The 27,446-nt window shown below is 41.7% G+C and overlaps 1 protein-coding gene across 1 annotated transcript in view; it reads right to left on the bottom strand.

Annotated features, from left to right (window-relative positions):
- LOC311020200 (calsyntenin-2-like) overlaps nucleotides 1-27,446 on the bottom strand; it is a 218,046-nt gene that overhangs the window by 41,280 nt on the left and 149,320 nt on the right. Inside the window, exons 5-8 of the mRNA XM_084020120.1 lie at nucleotides 23,069-23,218; nucleotides 7,432-7,617; nucleotides 5,321-5,578; nucleotides 4,221-4,342 (exon numbers count right to left, since the gene is read on the bottom strand). Coding sequence (XP_083876246.1) covers nucleotides 4,221-4,342; nucleotides 5,321-5,578; nucleotides 7,432-7,617; nucleotides 23,069-23,218 — 716 coding nt within the window. The remainder of the gene's footprint in view (nucleotides 1-4,220; nucleotides 4,343-5,320; nucleotides 5,579-7,431; nucleotides 7,618-23,068; nucleotides 23,219-27,446) is intronic.

Here is a 27,446-nt window from a genome sequence, read left to right as displayed (position 1 = left end):
TTGTTTAAGAACTTTGGGTCCCAACGTTCAAAGTGTCTTACCGGTGGAAATTGCTCGACCTCATCTGTGCTCGCAAGGGCAAAAGGTTCATTTACTAAAACTCAAAGGACTATTCTGGTTCTTTTCAACCTGGGTCTTTTTCTCACTGGGCCGTTCTGACTATGGGTCAATGCTATCATTGTACTTCAGGCAAGTAGTGTGAGTCTCAAAAACAGTCTGAACAAGTAAACACAGAAAATGGCCCCACTGGTTAGCAACTTTTGTTAAAGGTATCCATCATCTTCACATGCACAAGTAGATCCCTGCTGAGTTAGCTGCAACAGCTTATCCAGGGGCTACGTTTCTTGTGTTACAAGAACATGTCTTCCCTGAATTTCTTAAAACAGGTCTGGCGATTAGACTACACAATTACCATGACACACATTCAGAACGGCCAGAATTGAGAAAATAAAAGCTCTGAAAAGAGGTCTAAAAAGATTTAGGCTGAAAACGGTGAAAGCTGCTTTAAAAGAAAAAGTAAAATGCATCGAATCTTCCTTGACAGTTGCCTATAGACATCCGTCAAATAAAATGAGAATGATTGAGCCTAAAAAGATGCTATCAATCAGCAACTTCATTTATCACCCTTTGAAAATGAAAGGCTTTGTTGACTTAATTCAAATGAGTCATATTTCTTTCGATCAATGGAATAATATACCGCCAATTAATACACGGTGGAAGAACGGTTAAAGCGAAATTATGCAATTCCTTCTTTCAGACCGTGAATTTCCTTGACACCTGTGCGAGCCAAAGGCTATTATTTTTGGACCATGCGGACTCAATCCAATTTTCCACATAGTAATAACACACACAGGAGCTCATTCAGTACTGGCTAACGCAGCAAACAGCTTCGACAGTCTCCTTTTAGATGCTTGAATGCAAGTCCGCATTTAAAGAATATGAAACCGTGAGCAAAAGATATGTTGAATACATTCCCAATGCACAATGCTTCAGCTAAACCAATAAAAACCTCAAGCTACGCTATCTCGCTCAACAATGCGCCTTGCACAGAGTTGAGAGAGTGAAGATTTAAATTCAAATATCACAATGAACACAATAGGTTTGTACGCATAAAGCAATGACGCCTTAAACTACTCTGTGTCTGTTATTAACAGATAGTACACTTTTTTTTTTTCAGCAGGTAAAACTAATATCTACAACCATCTTCGCCTCCATTCCGGTAATTATGTGGTGACTCACAATGCCTGATTGGATTGTATGAGAAATTAATTGGAGTTCTGTGATAAACCAACGTAGGGAGAGGAGGTGATTCTTCTGTGGAAGGATTCTCTGGGCTAGAGGTATTCAGAAGTTCATTTGGTTTTAAAGACATTAGCAGATGAGCCATGAAATGGCAAAAAGAAAAAAAGCAATGGGAGATAGTAACTTAATGGAAGTTTTCTTTCATGCCCCAAGCTTTCAGAGACAACGATTAAGAAGGGAGGAAGATGAGAGAGACGGCGTAAGAAAGAGAAGGAGATTCAGAAAGTGCTCAGGAAACTCTCCAGTTTAACAGCTATTGTTCAGCTTCAAAGATGTATGTGGCGCCAGCACAGTCCGCAGAAAGTTTTATCACCAAGAGGTAATAAAATAAATAAATTGAGATCAATTTAGACAAGACCGTAGAATTGCCTACTGTCTGAATCTTAGTGGTGACTATAAACTGTCAACATCCAGCCTTAGCGCCAACTTATTTTATGTGGACTTTCATCAAATGTGAGGAGGCCAATTTAAAGGTGTGATGGGATACATTTTATCATAGGTGAATTACACTTTAAATGACACCAGAAACAAACAAACAAACTCATCACACAGAAAATTGCTCCCTCCAGCTTCTAAAGGGAATCCAAGCCTCCATGCAGGTTGTAGAAGCCTCATTGCTTAACAGCAGCTCAGGGAGAGGCAGCTGCTTTTTTCAGGGCAGACAAACAACTGCCACGTGCCAGAAATATGAAAGTCAGATGGTAAAATCCACTTTTAAGACATTTATCGAGTTCAATAAAGGTGACAGCCAGAACAGCTTTGATGCCTTGATATGGCAAATTCACAATTTTTTTGTGTGAATGGAAGCAGTGGGGTTTATGAGAAATCTATATTAGACATTTCAAGTTTAAAAAAGATTTGACAGAGTTGACAACCATGCTTAAAAAGTCTGTGATGCTGCACCGCAGTGCTTTGAGCAAAATGCTAATGCCAGCATGCTGACGTGCCCACAGTGACAATGCTAACCTGCTGATGTTTAGCAGGTATAGTTTCCATCTTAACCCTCTTAGTTGTTAGTATGCAGATGTATTCCAGTCCAGACCAAAGAAGTGGATTGACTTACAGACCAACATTCCCCCTGGCTTGTAAAAAGGTAAAATGCTTAAGGCAGTATAGGATTTTAGAAACACTGAGGTCATGAGTCCAAGTTCCCAGACAGACCCCTTACCATGCCTTAAAAAAACACTCAGACATCAACAAGGTCTCTAAACCTCCTCTTATCAAGATATTTCTGAAATTATTTAGCCAACTGTTAAAAAAAATCTTAATCCTGCATAAAGCATTCCCTATTCTGCCAGAAAGAAAACTATTTTCAAACTAGATTTTGAATTCAACTCTCTTTTTTATCCTTGCAAGGGCAGCTCGCAAACCCAACAAACGCTAAATATGTATTCACTGGCATTGGCATTAATTCACAGGAATCAACATTGCCTGACAAGCGCTCATGGTAAAATTCACTTTTCAAACCTTGAGTAAAGATAAAAAATAAAAAGAAATGTGTCTGATGAGGCAAATATATTCTTCATGAAAGGAAGCAGTGGGGTTGTGAGAAACGTGGACTTCACATTATGTTTAAAAAGTGAAAACAGACAAGTAACTGCTCCTCTGTAGGAACTTGTGTGTTTAAATGCCTCCAGACGATGCCTCACGCACACCATGTACTGCACGGAGACTGATGGATGACCCCCCCTCCCAACCGGTGGTGTGTCTGATCACATTAGCCCCGGGTGCTGCATCTGGATGTCCAGTCTCAGCTGTGTGTCTCTCCTCTGGATCAAATGTCCTTGCTGGGTGAGAGCGGGGTCTTGCGAGTCGAGGTGACCTGTCTGACTTTAAGACAGCAACCTTGATCAAGAGACAGCTGCCGTCTACACACACACACACACACGGCCCTGAAGCAAGCATGTTTCTGCCTCTTTTTGCCCTACCTGTTTGTTCAAGTATCCATCACTGAAAAACATCTAGAGAAATGAAATCACACTTAAAGGGACAGTTCACCCTGAAATCAATAGCACATACAGTAACAACAACAACAACAACAACAACAACTTCTTTTGATTATCTTGTGTAACTGTGTCATTATTTCTGGAAAGACACATTGCTGTTCAGTCGGCGCTTTGAGCATCGCAAGCAGAGTGCCATAGTCCCATTATATTGAAGAGCAAAACAATCTAGCTCAACGGGCAAGAGGAAATATGTCACTTTGATTTGGGGGGTGAACTGTCCCTTTAATGGATTAAAATTGCATATCCGAAACGTTCCAAGTCTTCTGCCAAAGTAAAACCTCCCGAAATCATGTTTGCCATCATTTCCAATTCAGATCTCATGTCAGGTAATACAGTGTTTTATCTCTGAAAATATTTGATTGCTTAGAGATTTTTTTATCTGACATATCAAGCATTGGCAGAGGAAAATGTAGAAAATGAAAAATATCAACAGGAAACTCCTCGCATCCATGGCAAATATTAACTCAAGTGTCACTAAATCAATTAAACAACTGCACGGATATTATGTAGTGTTTTGAGAGCTCTCCATTAATTGGGGTTAATTAAAGGTTAGGCTTTTTGGGGGGATTATAGGAGGATGTCTAGTGCAGTTAAGCACTAAATAGAAATGCATACAGGTGCTTGTGTCTGCACACAAAAACACTGACAGGCAGCCAGCCAGTGATTTTCCATGGACTGATCTGTGGTTCTCACTCCTTTATGAACCTTATGCCACACTCCTTTATGACCCCCAGGATGTCTTCTATTATAAATCTAAGATACAGACCAATATGGATAAAGTCAAGAGTTTAATATAGGTTTAATCTATGAGATGTGCCCATAAACCATTATCAAATCTTGGACACTTGTGTTAATAGTCACACAAGTTCCCCTGTCTTGTCGTGTATGTCCCAGGGCATCACGGCCCCTTACCTGCTCCAGTTTCCAGTGGAACTCGGCCGGTCTGAAGGTGTCCACCTGGGTGAAGTCTCTCCTCAGCAGGAACACCAAGCGGCAATTATGGACATACAGTGAGTAGTGATGACGGTTCATCTCTGTGGGTGGGAGGGAGAAAGAGGAGTAGGCACTAAGGAGCGAATCATCACGCCTACTCACTGTCAGGTAAAAAAAGACATGCAGCCTCGTAAAACCTCGCTGAACTGGGACAGAAGCACGTCTTAGAAAAAGGACAACTTTGTGAAGGTCATCTCGTATCATTTTTATCTGGAATTAAAAAAAAATAAAATCATCCTTAATGTTACTGCGGCTGTTATGCTGGGTCATTACAGAGGATGAACTAGGCTATAATATTAAGTTGAAATTTCACCTGAATCACAAATCAGACACACAGAAGTTCCCAGTTGATTTATAGTAAGTAGTGTTAAGAATTTCATATCAGAAGAGCACTTAACTTTCTGGGGAATGTAATTCATGGATTCTGTAGTCTTTTTATGACCAGAAAATGGTCATAGTTGGTCTCTCAATAGTTTCTGACTTCTCTAACCTGCTGACCTCTTAGTTTATTTGTTCCTATACTAAATCTTCAAAAATGGGTCACAAATATATCAGTTTTCTTTTTCAAATGTATAATAGTTTATAAAGCGTAAGCTTCTTAAACAACTGGGCACTGTAGTTTAATAAACATCAGTCAAACCAGACTAGAGAGTGCATTTGTAGGAGACTATTTTCAGCTACAGATTAGTATGCATCTGTTGCACTAGTGAGCATGTACAGTAGGGCAGACGGAATGTGTATGTATGTAGAATTATCTTAAAGTCAACTGCAATGCCATTGTTTACTATAATGAAGGAACATGTCACCACCACATGCCCCATTGGTGTGTTTTGGGCTAACAATGGAGCTCTATGGCACATTGGCTTTGGATATGCTGACACTTCATTGTTTTTGGTTTTTCAAAGGATTTGTTGACGATAAGAAAAAAAGAGAAAATAGCCAGCATCATCCCTCAGTTGCTAATAATAACAGATGTATAATGTGAGTTTTGAAAGTCCACATTTCAGGCTCACACCCACCTGTCTTGTCGGAGTTACAGAGTAGAGTTTCCTTCTCAGCTCTGAGCCCAGGACTGGGTCCATGCTTCATCCAGGTTGCTATGGTGAACTGGTCCGTCAGATTCTGGGGTACCACCCAGTCTGGGATTTTGGCCGCCTGATGACCATCAAACCTGAAGATCAAGTCACTGTCCCTGCCGCTGTCAGACACCAGGGAAGCTGTCCAGTTGGTCGCAGCGCTGGGCGCAGGCAGAAGGTCAGTGCTGCCCGAGGAGGCCCCTGGGGGTCATCACCGGGGGAACAAAAGACGACGTGTCAATAACAATCACGGCAGATATGTGGCGTATATTGGCCTAACCTTGGCTATGATTACTTATGAGTGAGGCAGATGGCGGGGCTTAATATGTAATCAATGGGCCGAGATGGATAGAGGATGTGGGTATTGATTCATGGCAAATGAAACTGACTTTCAAAAAAAAAAAAGGTGTCATTGTTCCCAAATTGGGAACGTAGCTCACAGCTAAAGTGTGCCTCTGTGGAAACAGAGAGGACGTATTGACCGAGCGCTGCTATAACAGCGAGAAAAAGACACGGGAACGTCCTGGTAAAGAAAAGGACGCAGTGAGGAGTCAATCAGCCAATCGCATTAATTATTTACAGCTGCTTGTCATTCTATTCACACAGGCGCGACGCATGTTGTACATCCTGACAATACTCATCAATCATTACCGCGTTGCATTGAGCCATCCTACCCCCTTTCTCCTCTTCCCTTTAAAGCCCGCTCCATCATTCCTCTGACACAATAACATCACTATGTCGAGACTTCAGTGATCTTTGTTTCCTCGCTGGCACCTTGACAAACCTTATTTTTGCCACGTCGCTCATCCTGCACCTCGATGTATTTGACGTGCCCTTCGCAATCTATCTGTGACCCCCGGTGTGACAGTGACAAATACATTTCATGCGTTTAAACCACATTTATAAATCATTTGTAACCGCTTATGGATGGTAATAAATCAGAGATACAGGAAACATGTTGTTTCAGTGAAAAAAAAAATGGGCATTGTCAGAATTCGCTGTATTTCTCTTGTCCGGCGAACAATTTGAACATGCATCTGTCCGATGCTGCTAATAACGCGCATTAGCACATTAATTGATGTTTTTCCACCATCTGTAAAGCTGTTTTTCTCTACCTTGTACTCGTGCCAGTGTCGAGGCTCTGAATCCAGTAATTAGATTCCCTCAGTAAATAAATACGGATCGACTTCTCCGGCACCCAGCTGCAGCCTCCTCTTTGCCCGATGTCTTTGTACATTATCTCAAATTGATTGCGCTTTAAAAAAAGCAATTACAATTTATTCTATTCGCTATCAGATAATGATTATGAGGTGCCTGAAAAGGACTCTTTAGTGGTAAACCATGCATGGACCGGGAGCCAGGGGAGGCAGCGGGTGGACGTTATGCATTCAGATGAGCTGGAATGGGGGTTTTGTGAAGGCCGTTAGTCAAAGATGATGACTCTAGCCCCCCTGCTGGCGGTGCAGTGTGGGGGGGAGGAAGGGGGGGGGGGGTACAGGGTAGGCTCGGCTGCTTTGTTGGCGCTCTGGGCGCCGATACGGCAGCTCGGCTGTTCATCAGTCAGCGAGGAGAAAGTGTGGTTGCATCTGAGGCAGCTAATGCCCTCGCCCTGTCACATCATTAGTGACACAGCTTTAAGTTGCTATTCTGGCGCCTTCATTGAGCACAGGGGTTTACCAGGGACACGAGCGGAGATAAGAACGCAACGCGGACCGGGAGCTTTCAGATGTTGGGTTAAAAAAGATAAAGGGGGCAAAGAACGATGCTGCAGGTTGTGTCTGACCCTGGTACTCAGACGGTGGAATCCACTGATGCTTTTAGCAGCAGCAGCTCACTTGAAATTCATTGCCCGCCGCAGTCAAGAGTCATCTTTGATCAGCCATCTCCCGCATATCCTACATGTCCATCGCCATCCTAATAGCCACGGGTCTGACTCTCACCTCATTCCGTGCTACATACCGGACATGCCCCCCTCGATCTAAGACGCTTGACATTCCGGTCACACAAGTACGATGATGGTATTCAAAAACATAAACGGAAATGTCTCCACCAACCGCAGAGCTTCTGGAGAGATTTCTCAGAGTAGGTCTCGCGGTCGCAGCCTTTCCCAATGTGGCTGGTCTGCAGCTCCACCGTGGTCCTCACTGACGACAGCGGCCCGCCACAGGTCTCCAGGTGCATTTTGGGAAACAGCTGCTTACTTCCTGTTCCCGGCTCGTAGTCCACTCTCTTATTCCAATCTGGGGGAAAGAGGGAGACGGAGTGATAGCGTTAGGGATGGCAGAGGGAACGGATTAAACGGCAGTTTGTCATGGAAACACCAACACTGCTGCAGATGATAATCTCAAAAAGATATCTGGTCGTCACGAGCCCACTTGTTGCTTTTGTAATTGCATGTTTGTTTTCCTTTCGCCTCATTTTGTCCACTCAGGCTGCCATCAAAAACAAGACTCCATTTCCAATTTTTCAATGTTGCTGACACAACTCAATGTCCTTCTGGCAGAATGTGCTCGGTTAATGAAATTGCTGCATTGTTGTGTTGGGAGTGCAGTGCACTGCCTGCATTAGCGGCAGTAGTCATTATGCTGTCACTGTCTGTCCCGTCAGCTGCAAATTGTGTTTTTCTGTCCGGGCAGGCTATTATTTTGTGCCAAAGTGATGTTTCTGCTTTTCCCTTCATTTTTTTCCCATTTTTTTCAAGCCTTTGTGTTGTGAATTTGTGTTTGTCTGCACATCCGCTTCCTGAATTATGTTGCCTGTTTCCAGAGTGTTTATTTGTGGATCTTAATCATTATCAGAATTTTAAACTTCATGCCAAGCATTAACATAGATGCTGTCAACACAGTTCTCACACATTTAACAGCCAAACGCCTGTCAGTCAAGTTGCCTTCTTCTGTCATACGGGAGCATCATTACACCATCACTGTATGAAACTAAGAGCAAACTATATCGCCTCAAAATTAATTGGGCAGCAAACTCTCAACCATATTCAACCAGTAGTGATAACTAGCGAATAAGTTCCTATCCATCCATCCATCCATCATCGTATCCAGGAGCTGGAGGCATGAGCAAGAAGGCGAGCAGACCGGCGAGGAAGCAAAGGCAGCAGCTCTTTGTTGCTCACCAGCCTGTTAAATCTGCCATGTTCGCTTCCTCACAAACTCACCACCTCGCTTTCAAACACAAAAACACGCTGCATCTGTTTTGCAGTTGATTTACCTCCTCCAGACTGCGAATGCTGTGGGCTGCTGCAGCACTGTTACTACGGGATTGTTAGTGGCAGTGATGAGAATAGGCACAAACAATGGCGCATGCTAAACCAGATCAAAAACACTCGCTGGAGCGTGCACACACACACACACACACACACACACACACACACACACACACACACACACACACACACACACACACACACACAGGAAAAGTGCACAAACACAACAGGCTGTACTCATTTGCGTTTCTGTATTTTTCTCCCTCACGACATCCCTCTGCATGCAATTACAGTATACACCATACATACGGCTATATCCTCACCATCCTGGCCTCACTCCCAGCACGTCAAGTGCTGTAAGTTGATCAGTGCTCCAGAGTGTATGATACCGGGTCCTGACTCTATCCGAAGATGTAAAAGTCTGACTACCAGCACATCCAAAAGGAGTCTTTGCTGGTTGCTTGGCAACTTCATGGTGATGACTGACATCCAGGAATTCCAGTCTGGCATATGACCCTCTGCTTAACTGAAACTTGTTAAATAACATCTTAACACCCAGAATGAATGCCTGTATGGTATTTGTCCAGAGGGGGCAGTGACCAGCATCCGTTTGCTAATATTGCCTTCAGATGGATACAATGGCTGTCTCCAGCCAGAGCGTAGAGCCTGCTCAGGATTGTTAGTTGATCATCAGTTTTGTCCACACTGAAATATTACAACAATGTTTGATAGATTGCTGTGCGCAAATTTAACCAAAGACATTCATTAGCCACAGAGGATGAACCCCAAATGGCAGCTAGCACTATCCAATGAAATACCTCCACATCTAGGCTAAAATAATTACATTGGCACACAGTTTTGTACAGACATTCCCATTCATCAGAGGATAAGGGATAATAACTTTGGTGTTCCCCTGTTGGTGCAAGGTATTTTGTTGCTTCCTGAAATGAAATACTATTAGAGACTGCAGCTAGTGTAGTTGTTGAAACCACTGTGAGATACTGATATAGAACTTTTTCCAACTCCCCATATTTGCATTTTTGGCCCCTTGAGTCCGCTGTCATGAACGGAGGTCAATGTATTGAATACCACACTGTGTCATACCACTCTGATGCCCATTGCACACAAAGATTTACTGAAAAACAGTAGGTAATGAGTCCATGAGTGACCCCACTGTGACAGAACCCGATGATGAATGTACGCAGGAGGCGTGAGTGCACCACCCTCCAATATAATGAGGAATTGGGCTCGCTGGTAGGAAGGCAAATGAGTTACAAGGAGCGTGGGTGCTGCATATTGTGGAAACAAATCACGAGACCAAGTACAGTAGCAGATGTTCTTTCACACCAAAAGGCACATTTCTTTCCGAGACAGGACTCCCCTCCGTGGTAAGACATGATGTAGAGGGTGTTGAAACAGTGTGGAACCACTGAAGTAGACATATGAGCTGCTAAGGAAAAGAAAAGAAAATGAACATAGATACACTCTCGGCAAAAAGGAGAAAAAAACACTTTAGTCTTCAATTCATATAGCCTCTGTTTAGATAAGACCCCAAACAAATGACTTAATATCACTGATACATATTTTGCAGTGGCATTCATCTTTAATAATGGGAAACACTGCAACAAATGAAAAACGGTCCTTTGCCAAAAAACCACTGGACTGTAGTGAGGTATTTAGAGGGACAAAACAACATCTATGTATTGAATCAATTTGAAATGTTTGACAATGGCATCTTTCCCAATTGTTTTCATTACTGGCAGACACAAAAACAGCACCAAACCATTATCGCCCCACCAGAGTTTTTTAAAGCATTAATGCGCTCCTCTCACAGGTGGTTATACATGAATTGAATACCAAATACATACAGACACCTTGTGTAAATGATTACCAACACATTCACACTGTTAAATACTGTTTAAAATATAGCATGTCAACATATTGTTACATCCATTATGTCCTCTCAAAATAGACGTCTTCACCCGTTACAACAGCAAGAAATTGTGTTATGTGTAAATCCATTTATTTTGTCCCATTTATTATCCTTATAATCATCCCTGCCATTACTTCTCATATTGTTTTGTTTACCGTGTTGTTATAATGTTTACACCAACCTGTCAATACATTGATTTCAAGAAAATGGCCTTTAAAAAATAGATGTTTTAAAAGTGAGTGCTGCTCATACACTAAGTAACTCTGTATACTGTGTCCATTTTGTCTGTGATGGAGCAGGTGGTAGATTTACCATGGAGGTTCTATCTCCCTTTTGATTACCAGGTATGTAACATGTTTGCCAAGGCCCTTTTGTAGAATTAAACAGAGTACAGAAGCCAATATCACAGTGTCCGCAGGTTAAACTGTAAAATATTAATACTCTGGCATGTGTATTGTGATACTTTATATTTTGTCACTGAGGGGGAGTTATTTCATCTTTTTCCTGAAGACCTTTACATTGAAATGTCCGGCCTTGTGCTCGTCTATGACTGTCTGACATTGAAATAATGGCATCATGTTCACGTAGCATTATTCAGAAGGCCCAGTCACTCTGGAACACTGCATGGTTTATTTAAGCTCTCCCTCAAGCTTTTCACAATGCCAGGAATAAATGCAATACAAGGTTGATTGTGCTGTCTCTATAAGTAAAGTATTCTTAAGTACAGTACACTTACTCAGGTATTGTACTTAAGTTGATGGTATTACATTACTTGATGATTTCAAGCTGATGCTACTACTTTGTACTTCTATTTCACAAACAATCAGAGGGAAATATTGTATTTTTTACTCTATATACCTATACAGTAGGTACTATTTATTCTTCATACTTCTAGTACATTTTGCTCAAATATACTTCTAAACTTTAAGTCAAGATTTTGAATGCAGGGCTTTAACCTATAGCAAAGTAGTTTTCCTGTGGTTTCCAGCCATATTCAACATCTTCACATGCAAGTTTGTAGCTTTGTATTTTACCACAACACACCATAAGTGTTGTGTCTATATGTGTGCAACCAAAGTCAGCCATCATTAAAGTATGTGCATAAAAGCGTCCTGAAACTGATTGGCTATGCACTAACCAAGGACAAACTGCCCGAATTACATTTTGACAGTTCATAGCAGAGAATGCATTTATTACATGCATGATGGCTGCATTCCACTTCAGGAGGTCCTGGTACTGTGTATTAATTTCGGAAGAGGAGCGACCAAATAGAATGCAGCCATTATTTATGGCATCTTGAAATGTCCACCTTTGAAGATTTATTTGAAAGGTAAACAACGTAGTACTATTTCATGTAAAAATGAACACAAAAAATATATAATCATATTTATACTTATAACCACTATGAAACTTTGTGTCCACTTTGCTTTTTGACCTGTGTACAAAATGTCATGAGTCATGCAGGTCCCTTTACTGCCATAGTAAGCAGATGTGTATTAAGCTGACAACCTCTGTTGGGGAAACAGTGTACAGTGTGGTTATTTAAAGTACCACAAATCTGCATGAAAGTATAAAGGTGTTGGTATGCTACAAACAAACTCGTCCGTTCATCCAACAGCATCCCACTCCTCTCTGGTGTTGGATCTGGAGCTGCATCTGGCAATGTGTGTCAGCGGCAACAAGCACGTCCACCTCATGCAGCGATTGGTCAAGTTGGTGGAGGTGAAAAAGTGTCCAGTATGTGACCTCAAGCCCTTATTTTTATTCTTCTTTAGAGATTTATGTGCACAACCGAGGGCAACTCCATGATAGCCTTTGAAGAGAGACAATACGAAAGGGCACAGTTATCTCTATTTATCCGATTCATCACTTTGCATTCCATAAAAACGCTTTTGCCTTTAAAGAGCAAGTGTGTAGGATTTACTGGCATCTAGCAGTGAGGGTGTAAAAACACCAAAGGCCCTCTCTAGAATCAGTGTTTTGTTTGTCCATTCTGGGCTACTGTCGAAACGTGGCAGTGCAACATGGCGGACTCCATGAAGAGGACCCGCTCCCTATGTAAATATTACATTCTAAGGTAACAAAATTTGACAATCCCTAGTTTCAGGATGATACACTAATGAAACATGAATATAGTGTTCCATTGCTGCTAAAAGATCCCTGAAATACTACACGCTAGCCTTTTAAGACACACTATTTCGAAGCTTACTGCACCAGTAAATGATTAATAGTGCAGGTGGCTTCATTTGGTTGAATAGGATTTAGGACACCATAATATACTGTGCCCTTTATAGACACACGCAGCACAGGAGCAGCTTCCAATGGATTGATTTAGAAGAGTTGAGGCCAGAGAGTCTCACAGATGGAGTCAGAACTCCAACTCAGCTGAGTTGTACTTTCCTCGTTGATCTCTGGAAGGTATAGTTTATCACAGCGGATAAAGTAGGCTGTTTGCTATAAATATGCCAGGATTACTAATTTATAAATCGTGTGTGCATGGTGAAGCATAAGTAAAAAGCAGATTAATTTCTCATGTTGACTCCCACTATATGATGATTTGTAAATAACCTTTAGAAAAGTTAAAAAGAACTGTTTGGCCACTACAAATGTACTTATTGTAAGTCGCTTTGGACAAAAGCGTCTGCTAAATGACCTAAATGTAAATGTACTGGTGACACAGACTATTGTGTCTCTTGTATAGGGAAACTCAGTATGTGGGCACACCACTGTATATGTACGGACACACACCTGAGATAAACGTTTTCAACATCCTCCTTAAAGTGAAGGGTGTGAAATGCAGAGAGTGAAGGGGAGATGGATAGAGGTGCTTAAGAAAATGATGCATCATCACACTTTCACGCTGTTTCCCGTCTCTGGAGGTTGTGTGTGTGTGTGTGTGTGTGTGTGTGTCATCAGTAAGCTCTTGCTTTTAAATGTCTATGAAGATGTGAGGACATGTAGGACGATAGTTGTGTGAACATTTGTGTGTGTATGTGCATGTAAAAGTGCTGACACCACGTTCAAGTAGTCGGAGAGGGGAGGGGGCTCGTCATTACTCGTCCCAGCCACCAGTGCAAAAGCCAATTTCCATTTAAAAGAGCACTCTGCTCCCCTTCCTTCCCCTTCGCTCTCCACCTCTGTCCTCCTCCATCTCCCTCCAGTGAGTGCCATATTTCTGGTTTCTCCTCTTCTTTACTAGCCTGTCCTCTCTCTCTCTCTCCCAACCATGCCCCAAAAGCCTTCACTTTAATGCTTTCATGCGTGCACTTTGTGCCTCTCTTTCTTGTGTATATATAGAGCTTTCACATGTTTCGTTGGAAAACGCAAGGTTTGCAACAGAAAAAAGAAATGAAGGGCTTTTAAAGGTGGCAGTTGAATGACAAAATGGCGGGATGTTATCCTGAATCTTCAGGATGAGAGCAGAGCTGTTCAGAGACCTTTGGAGGGGCAGGTGCTCAAAGTTAAAAGGGGGCACCTGGAGCACAAATTTGAAACACCACACAGAAACATACCTTGCAATATAACACACACACACACACACACACACACACACACACACACACACACGTGCCTGGATGGGAGTGTGTGATAGAGGTATATCTTCTTTGCACGGAGCAAGTTCTGGCTCTGGTGGATCAAAACGTGGAAGAATCTCAAGAAATGGTAATGTTGCTCCTCGCTATTTGCTGCTACATTTATCACATTAACTGATGAACAGATGTGATGTGATAACACATTGTTAACAGCCCGCTTCTGCCGTCGTTTTTTAACAGGTTTAAAAAGTGTCAAGGATTACGTGTTGTTTTCCGCTCATTGCATACACAGTGTCCTTATAATAATCTTCCGTTTTCACAGAAAGAGTATAGTTTTCTACTCGTAACACATTTTTTTTTTTGTTTAAAAACAAACTTTCAACTTAGTTTGATGAAGATTTCTCACACAACAAAATAACCTGGTTAGGCTTAGTAAAATATTTTGGTGTGGGTTAAAATGAATATTTTTGTTTCTTAAAATAAGTATGTAACGTACAGTAACTGGTGTCTAGTTAAGTAGATACATTACATAACAAAACTAAGGTAAAATAAGTCATTGTTGATTTGGTTTCACACGGGACATTAACATCAGCCTCCTGGATATACATTGAGTACGTTGAAAGCCTTGTGTGTCTCATACAGACCTCAATGCAATATAAGATGCCAAGGCACACTGACCAAGCATCTGTATTTAATGCGTTGGGAGTGAGGCTCACAGAGTCAGTTAGATATAGACTAGATCATTAGTTATTTAACCATGTCACATAAGCTGCGTCCCAATTCCTAACCATACAACTCCCAACAGGTTTTGAGAATGTGATATGTCCATATCAAATATAGGATCCTCAACAATATCAGAATGCAAGCTAAACGTTGTTTTATTTTTTATGTACACTATATTTACACACTGACAGAAGTTTATTTTGAAAGGACACTATCCACGAGCGAATACTGACACGCCATCCCGACACATTTAATCATATCAATAGATGTGGGTGTTTGGATCTTCTTACTGTCTATCTAAGCCCATGTCATCCGTCATCACAGCGTTCTGTTCAGCATCTGAGCTGACAGAAACTATTACAATATTCTTATAAAAGTCTCTAATGGGATAATTCCTAATGAAATTGCTCTTTTCTGCTGGATTCCGTGAGAAGCCTCCCAAAATACCCCAATTTCATATCTAGTGTAACTCTAATTCTTTTTCCTGCTTGGAGGATCAAGTGAAATGACAATTTAATCTGGGAGTTTAGAATGGAGACGCTGAATTGAGAAAAAAAAAAATGGAGCCAAAAAAGTGTTTTCCGAGGGTGTCTACTATCTTTTCTCCACCTTCATTCCCATCCTCCTCGTGATGGCAGCAGACTTAAGGGATGACTCCAGACATCCAATGCCCTAGGCTATAGTTGGTATACACACTGTTATCCCTGCAGCATGTCGGCTCTCCCCACTGGGAGGTTTTCCCAGCATGTCGCTCTTCAGCTGCTATCCAGAGCTCATAGCCGTGGGTAAGGGCCAGAACTGTAGATCGGCTGGTAAACTGACATCACAGCCGCCCGATGTACGTCGACACGACTGCAGCACCAGCTTGATAACACCATGACACTTTAAAGTCCCTCCCCTGGCAAAACCTTTACCCCGGACTTTACTACATATCTTTTATCTTTTCCCTTAACTCTTTTTCTCTCCCATTCGGTCACTCCCTGCTGTTTTATCCCTCTCACATCCACCTCTTTTACTTCATTGCACCCTTTGTCTTTGCAATCATCGCTCAATGACGCCTTGCCATTGCAGTGGCACTATAAAGGAAAGTTCAATCTCAACAAGCAGGGAGACGAGTACTGAGGGAGAGTAATCACTCTTACACAGGTGCGTGTGTGTGTGTGTGTGTGGGGGGGGGGGGGGGGGGGGGGTCTTGCTATTCTTTGTCCATTTCCTGTTTGCATATGAATGTGTTTGTGTCAAGGTGCATCTCCAATTTTTTACAACAGATGTGTGTGTGTGTGTGTGTGTGTTTGTATTTCTCCCACTCCTACACAATACCCTGCAAACATGGAAACACACACACACGCACACACACCCGCACTTCCTGTTTATCTTTTTACCCCTGCGACCATTCACCCATCCCTGCCTGAAGCCAGGTTGATCCTGACAGTTAGTGTGTGTGTGTGTGTGTGTGTGTGTGTGTGTGTGTGTGTGTGTGTGTGTGTGTGTGTCATGGTGCAATGCAATAACAGTGAAACGTGGAGTGAGTGGAAAATCTGGTGAATGTGCTTTAAAGTGGAGACTACAGATTCCTACTTAAAACTAGAAGTGGATCAGTGAAGACGGACAAGTCGAGAGAATGAAAGAAACGCTAACATGAGCGTGAACTGATAAGCGAGCTGGCGAGATGAGAGGAGAGGAAAGCGAAGGGGTAAAAGTAAGAAAATCATCCAGCCAAGGGAAGAAGAAAAACAACTACAGTATAGAGGTGCACTCAGTAGAGTGCAGATCCCAGCCAGGTGTGTCTGCAACGACATTGCTGTATTTTGTGATCGAAAGGATAACGCAAACTGGCTAACCAACCGTCTAAACGCTGATGAAGTGTAAGGCATTGTAAAACACACTTCACTCAAACTACGTAGGCAATCAGCTCAAAGTCCTTGTATAAGACACGTCCTGTCGTCTTGCCAAAAACAAAATTACACTCACCGAGCTTTCTGCTCGCTGAGGTACGTCGTACTGGGAGTTCGGTTAGCTGTTAGCCAAACACACCAACCAAAACAATAACAGAAAGCATGAGTCACCACAACCAGGAGAAGTCCTGGAGCATTCAGCCATAATGATGCACCCAAAAAATATTATGCATTTTGCTGCAGCAGAAGGTGGGATTAGCCGCGGACAGACACAGAGGTGCACACTCACTAAAGGATGCGCTGAAGGATACACGATCCTGAAGGATGTGCACACACATGTGCACAGACATATAAAAGCAGGACACGGAGCCAAAAAGGAAACGATGAAAGTAATAGAGGAAAACAAGGTAATACCGGAGAGGGGATGGAAAGTGCTACGGCAGCAGACAGACAGCTCCGTCTGAGATTAGAGAGGAAGCAAGAAAGGAGTGGGAGGCTAGAGGAAATGGGAAAGGGAAGTGCCGAGCCATTTATTTTCCTTCTTCCTCCCTTTAATGCCTCCTCGTCCTACTCTTATCAGAGATCAGGACCATTGGCTGTCACACACACACACACACACACACACACACACACACGAGTCGAGCAGGAAATGCAGCTCCCCGCCTCAAAACACGAAGCATGACTGAGAGCATGTGTGGATTTCAGATAGTCCACCTGAGGTTTAGCTACAACCAACTTCACTGCTAACACACTCGGTCACTGTGAGTCTCTGACACCCTTTTAGCAAGAATACCATGACATCATAATGAAATTTGCTTTCGCACAATTCTCGTTACATTCTTGTTTTTATTGCATGTGTTCTGGCACATGTGCACATTTGTCAAACCTTTTCAGAGCAAGAAACATCCTCTAAAATGTAACTTGGTTTAGTCTCTCCCTTTTGAGTTGTGTGTGAATTATCACTAGTGCTTCCACCCGTGTTGATTGGTCATTCTTAAACACCTATGGCAGCCTGTTCTTTGCACTGGACATTTGGATTAAATTAAGAGGCTGACAGCTGTTGAAGTTAAATTGCAATGTGGGTGAGATTCATAAAAATAATTTAGGATGCCTTTACTATGGATGCCACTGTTTAAGTGATGTATTTAGGCTAACCCAACAGTGCAGAAAATCCATATACCTGTGGAAATGCTTATTTGTCGCAAACATGGGTCCAAAGTGTTTCAAAACACTTATTTCCTAACAAGTAGTATTGATGTGTGGTGCATGCACTTTTAATAACCAGTCACATCTTCTATATCGCATCTTCCAACGATATACATGTTTTTTTTTTTGATTCAGCTCTCCTTAATCTAAAACATTTCCTCCACGATCATCAATGCAGGGCCTGTGAATGAATTTCTCTTCACTTACATTTTGTAGAGAGGCGTAGACATCAAACGAGAATGGTGTGGGGTTTTTTTCCATAATAGCTTTTCAAATATATACTTCTGTAAAGACTGTGTGTTGTTTAACTGCTATAGTGCTGCTGTCAAAGGTAAATATTCCACTTCTTTCCAACAAAATAAACAATAATGATGTCTCGTTATCACTGTAATTATTCCCTAATCATTTCGAAGCCTGAACTGCAGTGTGGCGTTCAGACTAATTGCCTTGATTGACAATATCTATGGGTTGAGTTTTAATTTGAGGCTGTTTCAAGGGAAAAACACAGCATGCTAAGGCACACAAAACACACACGCAGGCTCAGAGCCTTAGTCAACACACAAAGGATGGATATGAATATGCAAATTTATTTTTTCATCAGTGTGGCAATCTGTCACTCAAGATTTGTGTTAAACTATATTTGTCAGTTTAGATTGTACAATCTCTCTCTCTCTCTCTGTGTGTGTGTGTGTGTGTGTGTGTGTGTGTGTGTGTGTGTGTGTGTGTGTGTGTGGCTGTGCTGCATAGAGGAAGGGGGTGGGTGGGTTACTGGGGGTTAGCAAACTTCTTTTGAGTTGTACACGAAAAAACTATTCGCACTGAGGGATAATTGCAAGTCTGTGTGTGTGTGTGTGTGTGTGTGTGTGTGTTTGTGTATGTGTGTGTGTGTGTGTGTGTGTGTGTGTGTGTGTGTGTGTGTGTGTGTGTGTGTGTGTGTGTGTGTGTGCGTGTGTTTGTGCGTGTGCGTGTGCGTGTGTGGTGTGTTTGTGCGACTACACCACCTGTTTTGGGGGACATACGTGACGCAAAAGCCTTGATATATTGTTTTCTCATTATTTTGTCTTTTTTATATACAGAATTCCATGTTAAGAGGAAGAGTAAAGGAACAAAACATGTAGTCATTTGCTATATGGCGTGTTGTACCACGTAAAAAACAGGACTTTACCAGGAAATACAGTCCTGGTAAGGCACTATTATAATGAACTGAAGGCTGAATATCCCGTACATTTTTAATTTGGCTGGTGATATATTTATTCTAAGGTAGATTTCTGACACCTCCGTTTCTGAAGCAGTTATAAAGACAACTACCATCCGTTAATATTGCATTAATGAGTAAAACATATTGTGACAGTGATTCGGAGGTGCATAACCATGCAGCTCACAACTTAGGTTTGCTCAAACTTATACGAATGCACAGTTACTTTGAGAAGAAAATCAATTTGTCAACACTGTAGCTATTATACTTTCTTTTCCAATAGCCTAAGAAGAAAGCGACAACACAATACATTTCGGCTGATTTCAGCATTCTGTTATCTGATCGAGCCGTCAATTTAAAGATAGTGTTGCTAAGCTATTTGTGCATTTAAACTCTGTCCAAGAACACAGAAAGATTACACTTTTATTTTCTAGTTTGTTTTCTTAAACTGCTGGGGTCAGGTCTGCAAGCTGGAAGAATGACCATTAAAGCTGTCTGTCAATCTGTCTATAGCAGGGTTGGAAACAAACTCTATCAGCGAAAAGATCTGATAAAAACCCCATCGAAGGAGAAGAACACGCGTCCTATCTGTACGCTGATTCCATTATTAGTTTTACTTGTGTTGATGTGAATGTGTTTCTGTGTGGACAGCGGGAAGGAGGGAGATGAAGAGGCTAGATAAGAGAGGGACCCAAATTGTTTGAAAGGTTTTTAATTATTTTGGACTAGCTGGAAAAAATGGGGCTCCAATTTCGTGTCCACTCCAAAGCCAGAAAGTTGTTTCCATGGTTTCAAATGCGACCACAATAGCTTTTCATAATATGACGGGAACGGTATGTTGACAGGAGGAAATATAGAGTAGGGAGGAGGGGCGTGACATGATCCAGGAAGAGATACGAAGATATCAAGTTCCCAAACACCACTGCAGATGTGGCAGACATAGTCCTGATGTCAGACACTGCAAGGCGAGTGGTCCTGTTCGATCAAATCCTCGTCCCCCTGGGAGAACTGAATGAAGGAAGCAAGTGGTGGAGTGAAGGGTGGCATTTGCAATGAGTGCTCATTCTGGCTGGCTGCTCCATGGAGGGTCTTCATGTTCCTCAGTATCACAGGAATCTACAAGAAGAGAACCACCAGGCACATCGATGATGCTGCCGAAGAGGAGATATCTGTACGTAGTAGCCTACTACAGCTTTAAAGTTGATGAGTGCATGTGGGACATGGCTGTTCAGAGTGTGTGATATTGAATGTGTCACATGTCCAAACTGAACCAATTTCACCAAACACTTCTTTAAGACAAAAAAACCCCCCCGCCAAGGATAAAGAAGATCGGATGAGTGGTTCTTGAGACGTGCGATGGACATATGGACACACAATCAGATGAACTTGTTAGAAAATGGTTGCTTATTTACCCATCCAGCAGCTACGAAGCAACATTATTACTGATTTATAGCCATGTTTCCGTCCCCCAGATGAATGTAAGTGCAATATCAACTTTTTTTTTAGCTCCGTCTCTACCAACTTTGGGTTTTCTAGACCCATTTTGCTGAAAACAGATGCCTGTTGCAGCTGGAAACAATGCTAAGAGGGGAAACCAAATAAGTGAAGTTGTGGCCAGATGCCTAAACTAAACTGAAAGTTATTACAAAGATCCATAGTGGGGAGGGGACCTGCACATTAGGGTGATTATTCATTGTATTTGCTATAATTGAGAGCTTACACATTGTCACTTGACACAATGTAATACAAATATGGATTAATGCTGCTTTAAACGAGGAAATAAACATTTTGTGTTGATTTTGGTGGTCCCTGTGTACAAAAGTACTAATTGAGCAAAATCACACCTGTCATGTTATACTATTTTAATAAGGTATTATATTAGTATAGAGTGGGAAAGGAGAATGGAGAATTGAAAAAAAGAAGCTGATAAAGCGATGCACACACCTTTATTCATGTGTGTGCGCGTGTGTGTGTGTGTGTGTGTGTGTGTGTGTGTGTGTGTGTGTGTGTGTGTGTGTGTGAGAGAGAGAGTGGGCCACAAGCCAAGTTAGGACACGTGATTAGTCACAAGAGACACACAGCTGAGCCCTGCTGTCCAGAGTCAGAGACCATAGTTAATTTGAACAGACACATTACTGTTTTTTAACGGAAGAAAGTACTTCTTTTGTGTGTGTGTGTGTATTTCACATTCCAACAGTAGCCAGCCTTTAATACAACTACCTCTAGCCCTATTAAACATCCCCTGGTCTGTGGCCATTGCATTTACATCCTCGTTTTCATCCCTGTTGCCAAACAACCCTCATCGGGACAACTGTCCTTTCATCAACGGAGAGCGTATCTGTGTGTGTGTGTGTGTGTTTGAGGCTTCAAAGACAGGATTATTGCTGAGAGCCTGGAGAGGGAGTTCATGTCGATGTGTACACCCACGACAGCCCTTCCTGCTCTGTGTGAATGCATGCGTGTCGTGTGCAGACATATGAACTGGCGAATGCTCCCACAGTGTAAAGATGAAGATCAATGCATCTCAAATGTTTGAGTTTTTTTATTTATTTATGTGAGAACATTTTTAAATTAAGTGTACAACTCTGTCTTTGTGAGCGTGCAAATGTCATTGTGTAGCCTACCCTCTATTATGTGTGTGTGTGTGTGTGTGTGTGTGTGTGTGTGTGTACTTTCTGCATGCTTTTATTGTACATCCTGAAATCTGGGATTCCACTTACCATCTTCCTTATTTGGAACTTTGCCTTTTGGCATTAGGCACATAAAAAAATAAAAATAAAACAACTGCATGCTGCCAAGTGCCGCCACAGTTACTTCTTACTACAACTTACATGTACGCATTTTGAAATTGAGAACAAAGGGTAAAACTTTTATTCTTTTTTTTTATCTAGCTGGTTTGCTGACCTTAATTCCACTGAATCTTAAAAACAGTCTGGTAAAGCTGTTGCTGAACTGCAAAAAGCACCGTTCTTAAGATATTATTTAGGCTAGACATTACTAATGTTAGGAGTTTCAAGACGGTGCTTGAATTATTTATAATGTCTTGGTGCAAAATTAATAGATTTTTTTCCCAGCTTGTTTTAAGATTGCAAACTTGCCCTTTCTAGATTTCCAGATTTCTCAGATTAGAAACATGTAAATTCATCTGAAACCACAGGTTTGTGTTTGGAAGATTGAATGGGAGCCAAACAACTTAGTCGCTGCTGCCAGGGTCCTCATTCGCCGCTGTTTATCACCACCAGCTAACATCACGTCCTTCGGGACGATAAATGGCCAGACGCCAAAGACATCCAGCACATAAATCACCATGTTAATGACAGAACGCTGCAGACTGCACGCGGTAACATGTTAAACCGCGCCCGGCGTGTGTTTGTCTCTCCTCGCATGAGTCGCTCCCCTCTCTGACAAGTGTATATCGCACCCAGTATATAGTTTCCCCGAGCGCCGCTTGTGTTGTTGTCATATAGCGCTCCCCGCAGATGCAGGTATTTGCCTTACTCTGGGCCCCGTTTAGGCTGCCATGGCTGCTTTGTGATGTGCTAAGAGTCGTGTTGGCTGTGTCACGGGGCTCTTACTAAAGTGCTGTTGATCGTGCCTGCTTAACATGACAGGCCAATTCCTCAGGGAGGGAAGGGGAGGGGGAGAGCGATAGAGAGAGAGAGAGAGAGAGAGAGAGACAGAAAAATAGAGGAAAGTACGTAGACGGAAAAGAGACACGACAATAAGCACAAGTGGAGAAAAATGAGAGACATCAAGTATCACACAATCAGACATAAGCGCACACACACACACGCTGAGGTAATGACGTGCAAATAATCACATCTGTGTTTCAGAATACACAGATGTGATTGTTTGCACTGAAAGAGAACACACACACACACACACACACACACACACAGCTCTGGGTCCAAGTGCATCCGCATCTCGGTGTGTTTAAACGGCGCTCAGTCTGAACTGTCTGCAATCCCAGCGTCTACGTGACGAGAGCTCACCTTGCCAGCCGGGCTTGCAGACGGGCTTGACGTCAATGCGGACGGGGATGCTGTGCAGGGCCCTTTTCTGGCCGCAGTCCCAGGCCGTCACCTGGATCTCGTACTGCTGCTGACGGTCGTAGCTCAGCTTCTCTGTGTTCCGGATGTTACCTTGTGTGAAGAAAAAGGTGGTTCAAGGTTAAATTCAACCAATTTGTTTTTCATTATAATGTGCCGTCTCGTCTCATAAAGAAAACATTTTGTGCTGACCCGCTGGGGCGTTTGCAAATTGCAATGTCTGAAGTTTTCAGACCTCAAAAGCTGAAAAGAGTTTCATCTGTCTGTGTTATTGTGTGGTCAGGATATAGTTCTTCTCTCATTGGTGTGTCAAATAGCTCGAAATAAAGCACATTTTCAGTGATGATGGAGCGGATTTAAAAGACATGCAGTCTACAGCTATAACTTATCTATGAAATCTTCACAGACAGCCGGATCAAGACAATGCAACTTACATCATTTAAAGCTTTGGCCACATAAATGATAACTCGCATGTAACATGCGACGTGACTTGGGAGAGTGTTCACAGTGTTTTACACAACAAAGCAGCCTGTTCAAAATTGTCCATAAAAGGTTAATATGATCCTGAACTTTTCTTAGCCTTCTCACATGGCAGTATTATCTGTTTGGGGAAAATAGAATAGTCTTTTTCTCTCATTATCCATGTGCTACAACATGGAAGTGCACATTGATTAGCATGAACTAATACGCAATTTTAAGTTGATTTAATTTGAATAATACGATCATATAGTAAAACTTGTTCTGCAAATATGTGGCCATCTTATTCGGTAGCTGGTTACGGCGAACAATGTCTGAAAGTTATTTTCTCTGCACAAAAGTTCACTGATAAAACTTTAAAAATGCCAGATTTTGGAGGCTGCAATTGCATGTACACTTGCCAAAACAACTACTCAATAATCAGTTGGTTATTGTTTGTTTGGCATTGTGGACCTGGCAGGTCTGAAGGCTGGGGTCAGGTGGAAACAAAGGCAGCCCACAGGGTGAAAATACAACAGGAATTCTGACCTCCAAAGTTGTCTGGAACGCAGCATTACTGTGTGCAGTTTCGCTTTTAGTATTTCAGTATTACATTTCAGCAAAAAAAAAAAAAAAAAAAACAACACCTGAAATTAATTTAGGCAATTATGGTGAATATGATTAGTCTCATTAGGAGGGGGATGGTTCTTATTTGGGGCAAATGCCCTTTTCATGGATGACATGTTGGCACATCACAATAGGAAAAGCACAGGTGCACGTACTGAAATGAATTAAAGCTGAATTGAATTAGGCTCCTTTGAGTTTTTACGTCTGAGAGATGTTAGCATTAACTCCAAAAGGCCTTCACACAGGAGGGACATTTAGAATGTGACGGTTACATGGTGAAAACAGTTCAGCCAAACAATGTTTATGAGCTTTCAGACCGCAAATTAAAGCATCAACCAATCAAACCTTTCTTGCCTTTCAAAATAAAAGCCCTAGACATAGACTGTACACTGCATAACAGTGGGAATTCAAATTCACTGAAACTCTATACAATAGCTTACAGTAACTTAAGGCTTGTGCCCATATAAAGTACTGAGGAGTGCTTCATCCCAGTGTTTCATTAAAAAAAGAAGTGTTTAAATGTTTCTTTGACAACAATATCAACAATCTTACCACTGTGTGATCGACTAGCCTCCCCTATCATCATCATCATCATCATCGTTATTTTTGTCTGATACCAAGCTCAGTATAGACACAAAACAAGCGTCTTCTCCATATTCAATGAAATCACCAGCACTTGTTACTTGTTAGTGGGTGTGCAGCACCTTTTTCACCCTGGATGAATACACTTGATTAATAAAGGCTGGCGCTCAGAGAAAAAGCACTACGACCTTTTAAAAGAGCTACAATCAAATAGCTGCCGGTGTGAATAGTTTTGATGCCAAAAATCCCCCTGCTATGCAATTTTTGTATTCTTCAGTCACTCATAGATCCGGTCCAGCCGTCACGTAAAAGCTGTGGGAAGTTCAAGCTAGTCTAACATTGAGTCAGCTGTTGCAGGTAGTGCTTCACAATAATGAACTTTTGAAAGCATATTTCGACAGCAGGAGAGTTGATAACACCGAATGTAAGATGCGGCTGCGTTGTGGTCCACCTATGCTCCGGCTCTGTCACGGGGTCAAGAACCTCTTCAAACACTTGAGAAGCGGAGGGGCTATTCTCCAGCAGACACAGTTTTTCCTGTGTGATTAGTAAGTGTTTTCAGATGCTTTTTGCCTACTTGAATGTGACATCCTCTTGACTTTCACCCTCCCTACGGTTACATACTTTAAATGCAATGACAGCTGGTAACCATACTTTAAGAGCCAACTATACACACAAACAAATAGCAGTGTATGTGTGAAGACAGACTCAGAAATAGATCAAATGCATGACGACAAATTAATTGTAAGTCAGTTGTAATTACAAGTATTTATGTACATTCATAAGGGAATATAATGCTTAAGTTATGCTTAAGTTAAGTGCGCACACAAACACGGCTTGAATGGCTGCTTTGATCCTGTCAACGTCAGCCATAAGGATCTAATCAGCTCAACAATTACCACAAACAATCCAACAGCACCAGAAATGATAATTTATAACTCTCTTCTGCTGAGCCATGAATATTCATATTCTTGAATACATGAATAAATAAAGCAAACATTACATCCAGTCTGGTTAACTGGAGAATAATAATTTAATATCAATATATATATGATGCCACATACTGTAAAGTGTAGATGACAAGTCAAATATTTGACTTTCTTTCTTTATCTTTTTGTTTTCATATGAATTCTGACAGAATATAAATCTAATCTAGTCGTATATTCCATCATTTGATATCAATTGATTGTCAATATGGTGATTTTTTTTTTATATTTAATGTGTTATTTGATGACATATTGAGTTCAAAACCTCCTTCAGTCTGGTTTAAGGCCATTAGTTCAGAACTTTCTTCACAGAAGTTGCTGTACAGTGCAATCAGTGAAGTGGTTCAGGATGTTATTATGAAACTGTGAAATGTGTTTGTGAAACCACTTATTCTGTAATAAACACCACAAACCGAAATCTGTGACTGAGAAATAGTCTGGAGCGACTCGCTCACCAGAGATTTGGAGACGGATTTTATGGAGTCGTAAAACGGCTGTGTGAGCTTTTACAACTAAATGAGCTTCGTTTTATAGTCATAAGCATTGTGCAACAGATATAATGCCAAACTCATCGCCTCCTCTCGACTTTTATTTATTCTTAATGGAAGAAGTACTTCAGTCTGTCGACTTCTCTTCGCTTTACTGACATATGACTTTCAAGTTTAGTCTATAACTATGAAAAAATACGGTATTATTGTTAAGTAAATACTTAAAAACTGCATTGAGAAAAGTGAGCAATCCCACTCAAATGTGCGTCTGTCTACTGTGTTTTGTTCCATATCTGCATATTAGTGTGTGTGCGTGTGTGTGTGTGTGTGTGTGTGTGTGTGTGTGTTTACTCAGAAGGAGTAATGGGTGTTTAATTTTAATTTTAAAGCCTGATTATATATCATTGTCAAATTAACTGTGATGCCTTAATATAATAACTGTAACAAATGAGATCATGGCTGGGATGACAGGTAAACTCCATCGCTCACAAGTGGATTGATTAACGCTAATGTTCCTCAAAATGAAGACCCTGTTTCCGTTAGACCCTTGTTGCTGCCGATGCAATCAAGATACCGTTACTTTTCTGAAGGCAGATAAGTAACCCACACACACACACACACACTTTTTTTTGATGATGTTAATGGGAGTACAATACTAAATTGTTGGTGTGCTGCTTAAAGGATGCATTCACGGTGGGCCAGCGTGCACAACACCAGCGCCTGTAAAACCGGAAAGCCTCAATCCAATGCAGCCGTTATTCATGAGTCTAAATATCTGCCGTGATTAATGTATTAAAAAGCAAGTGCCGCTGAATTTATAGGGGGGGGTGCCGCTGATTTGACACATCAAAGTATGTTTACAGTTCTCGGGGAGTACTACGATCTCGTGGAGGGAAAAAAAAAAAGTTGTGTAAAGCCTTTTGCGGTTCCAGAGGGAGCTGTGAGAAATCTGATAAATTGTTTCATTAGATGGCACTTGATTCGGCGCCAGTTGGGGCTGAAGACTACAAATTTGAAAATGATGTCTTGTTGTGTGGAGTTGCTCAGACCTCTGTATCCTGCCCATCTCTGGTTGAGGCTAGAAGTGGAGTTTGACAAAGAAAAAAAATCGATGCTTCTGCTGTATCGATTTTGATCCTTTATCTTGAATTATCCAGAGTTCTATGCTGCTCAATAATAATG

Source organism: Eutrigla gurnardus, assembly GCF_963514095.1.
Source record: "Eutrigla gurnardus genome assembly, chromosome: 10".
Lineage (NCBI taxonomy): Eukaryota > Metazoa > Chordata > Actinopteri > Perciformes > Triglidae > Eutrigla > Eutrigla gurnardus.
Note: the sequence above shows the minus strand (reverse complement) of the source record. Positions and strands in the feature narration are given on the sequence as shown.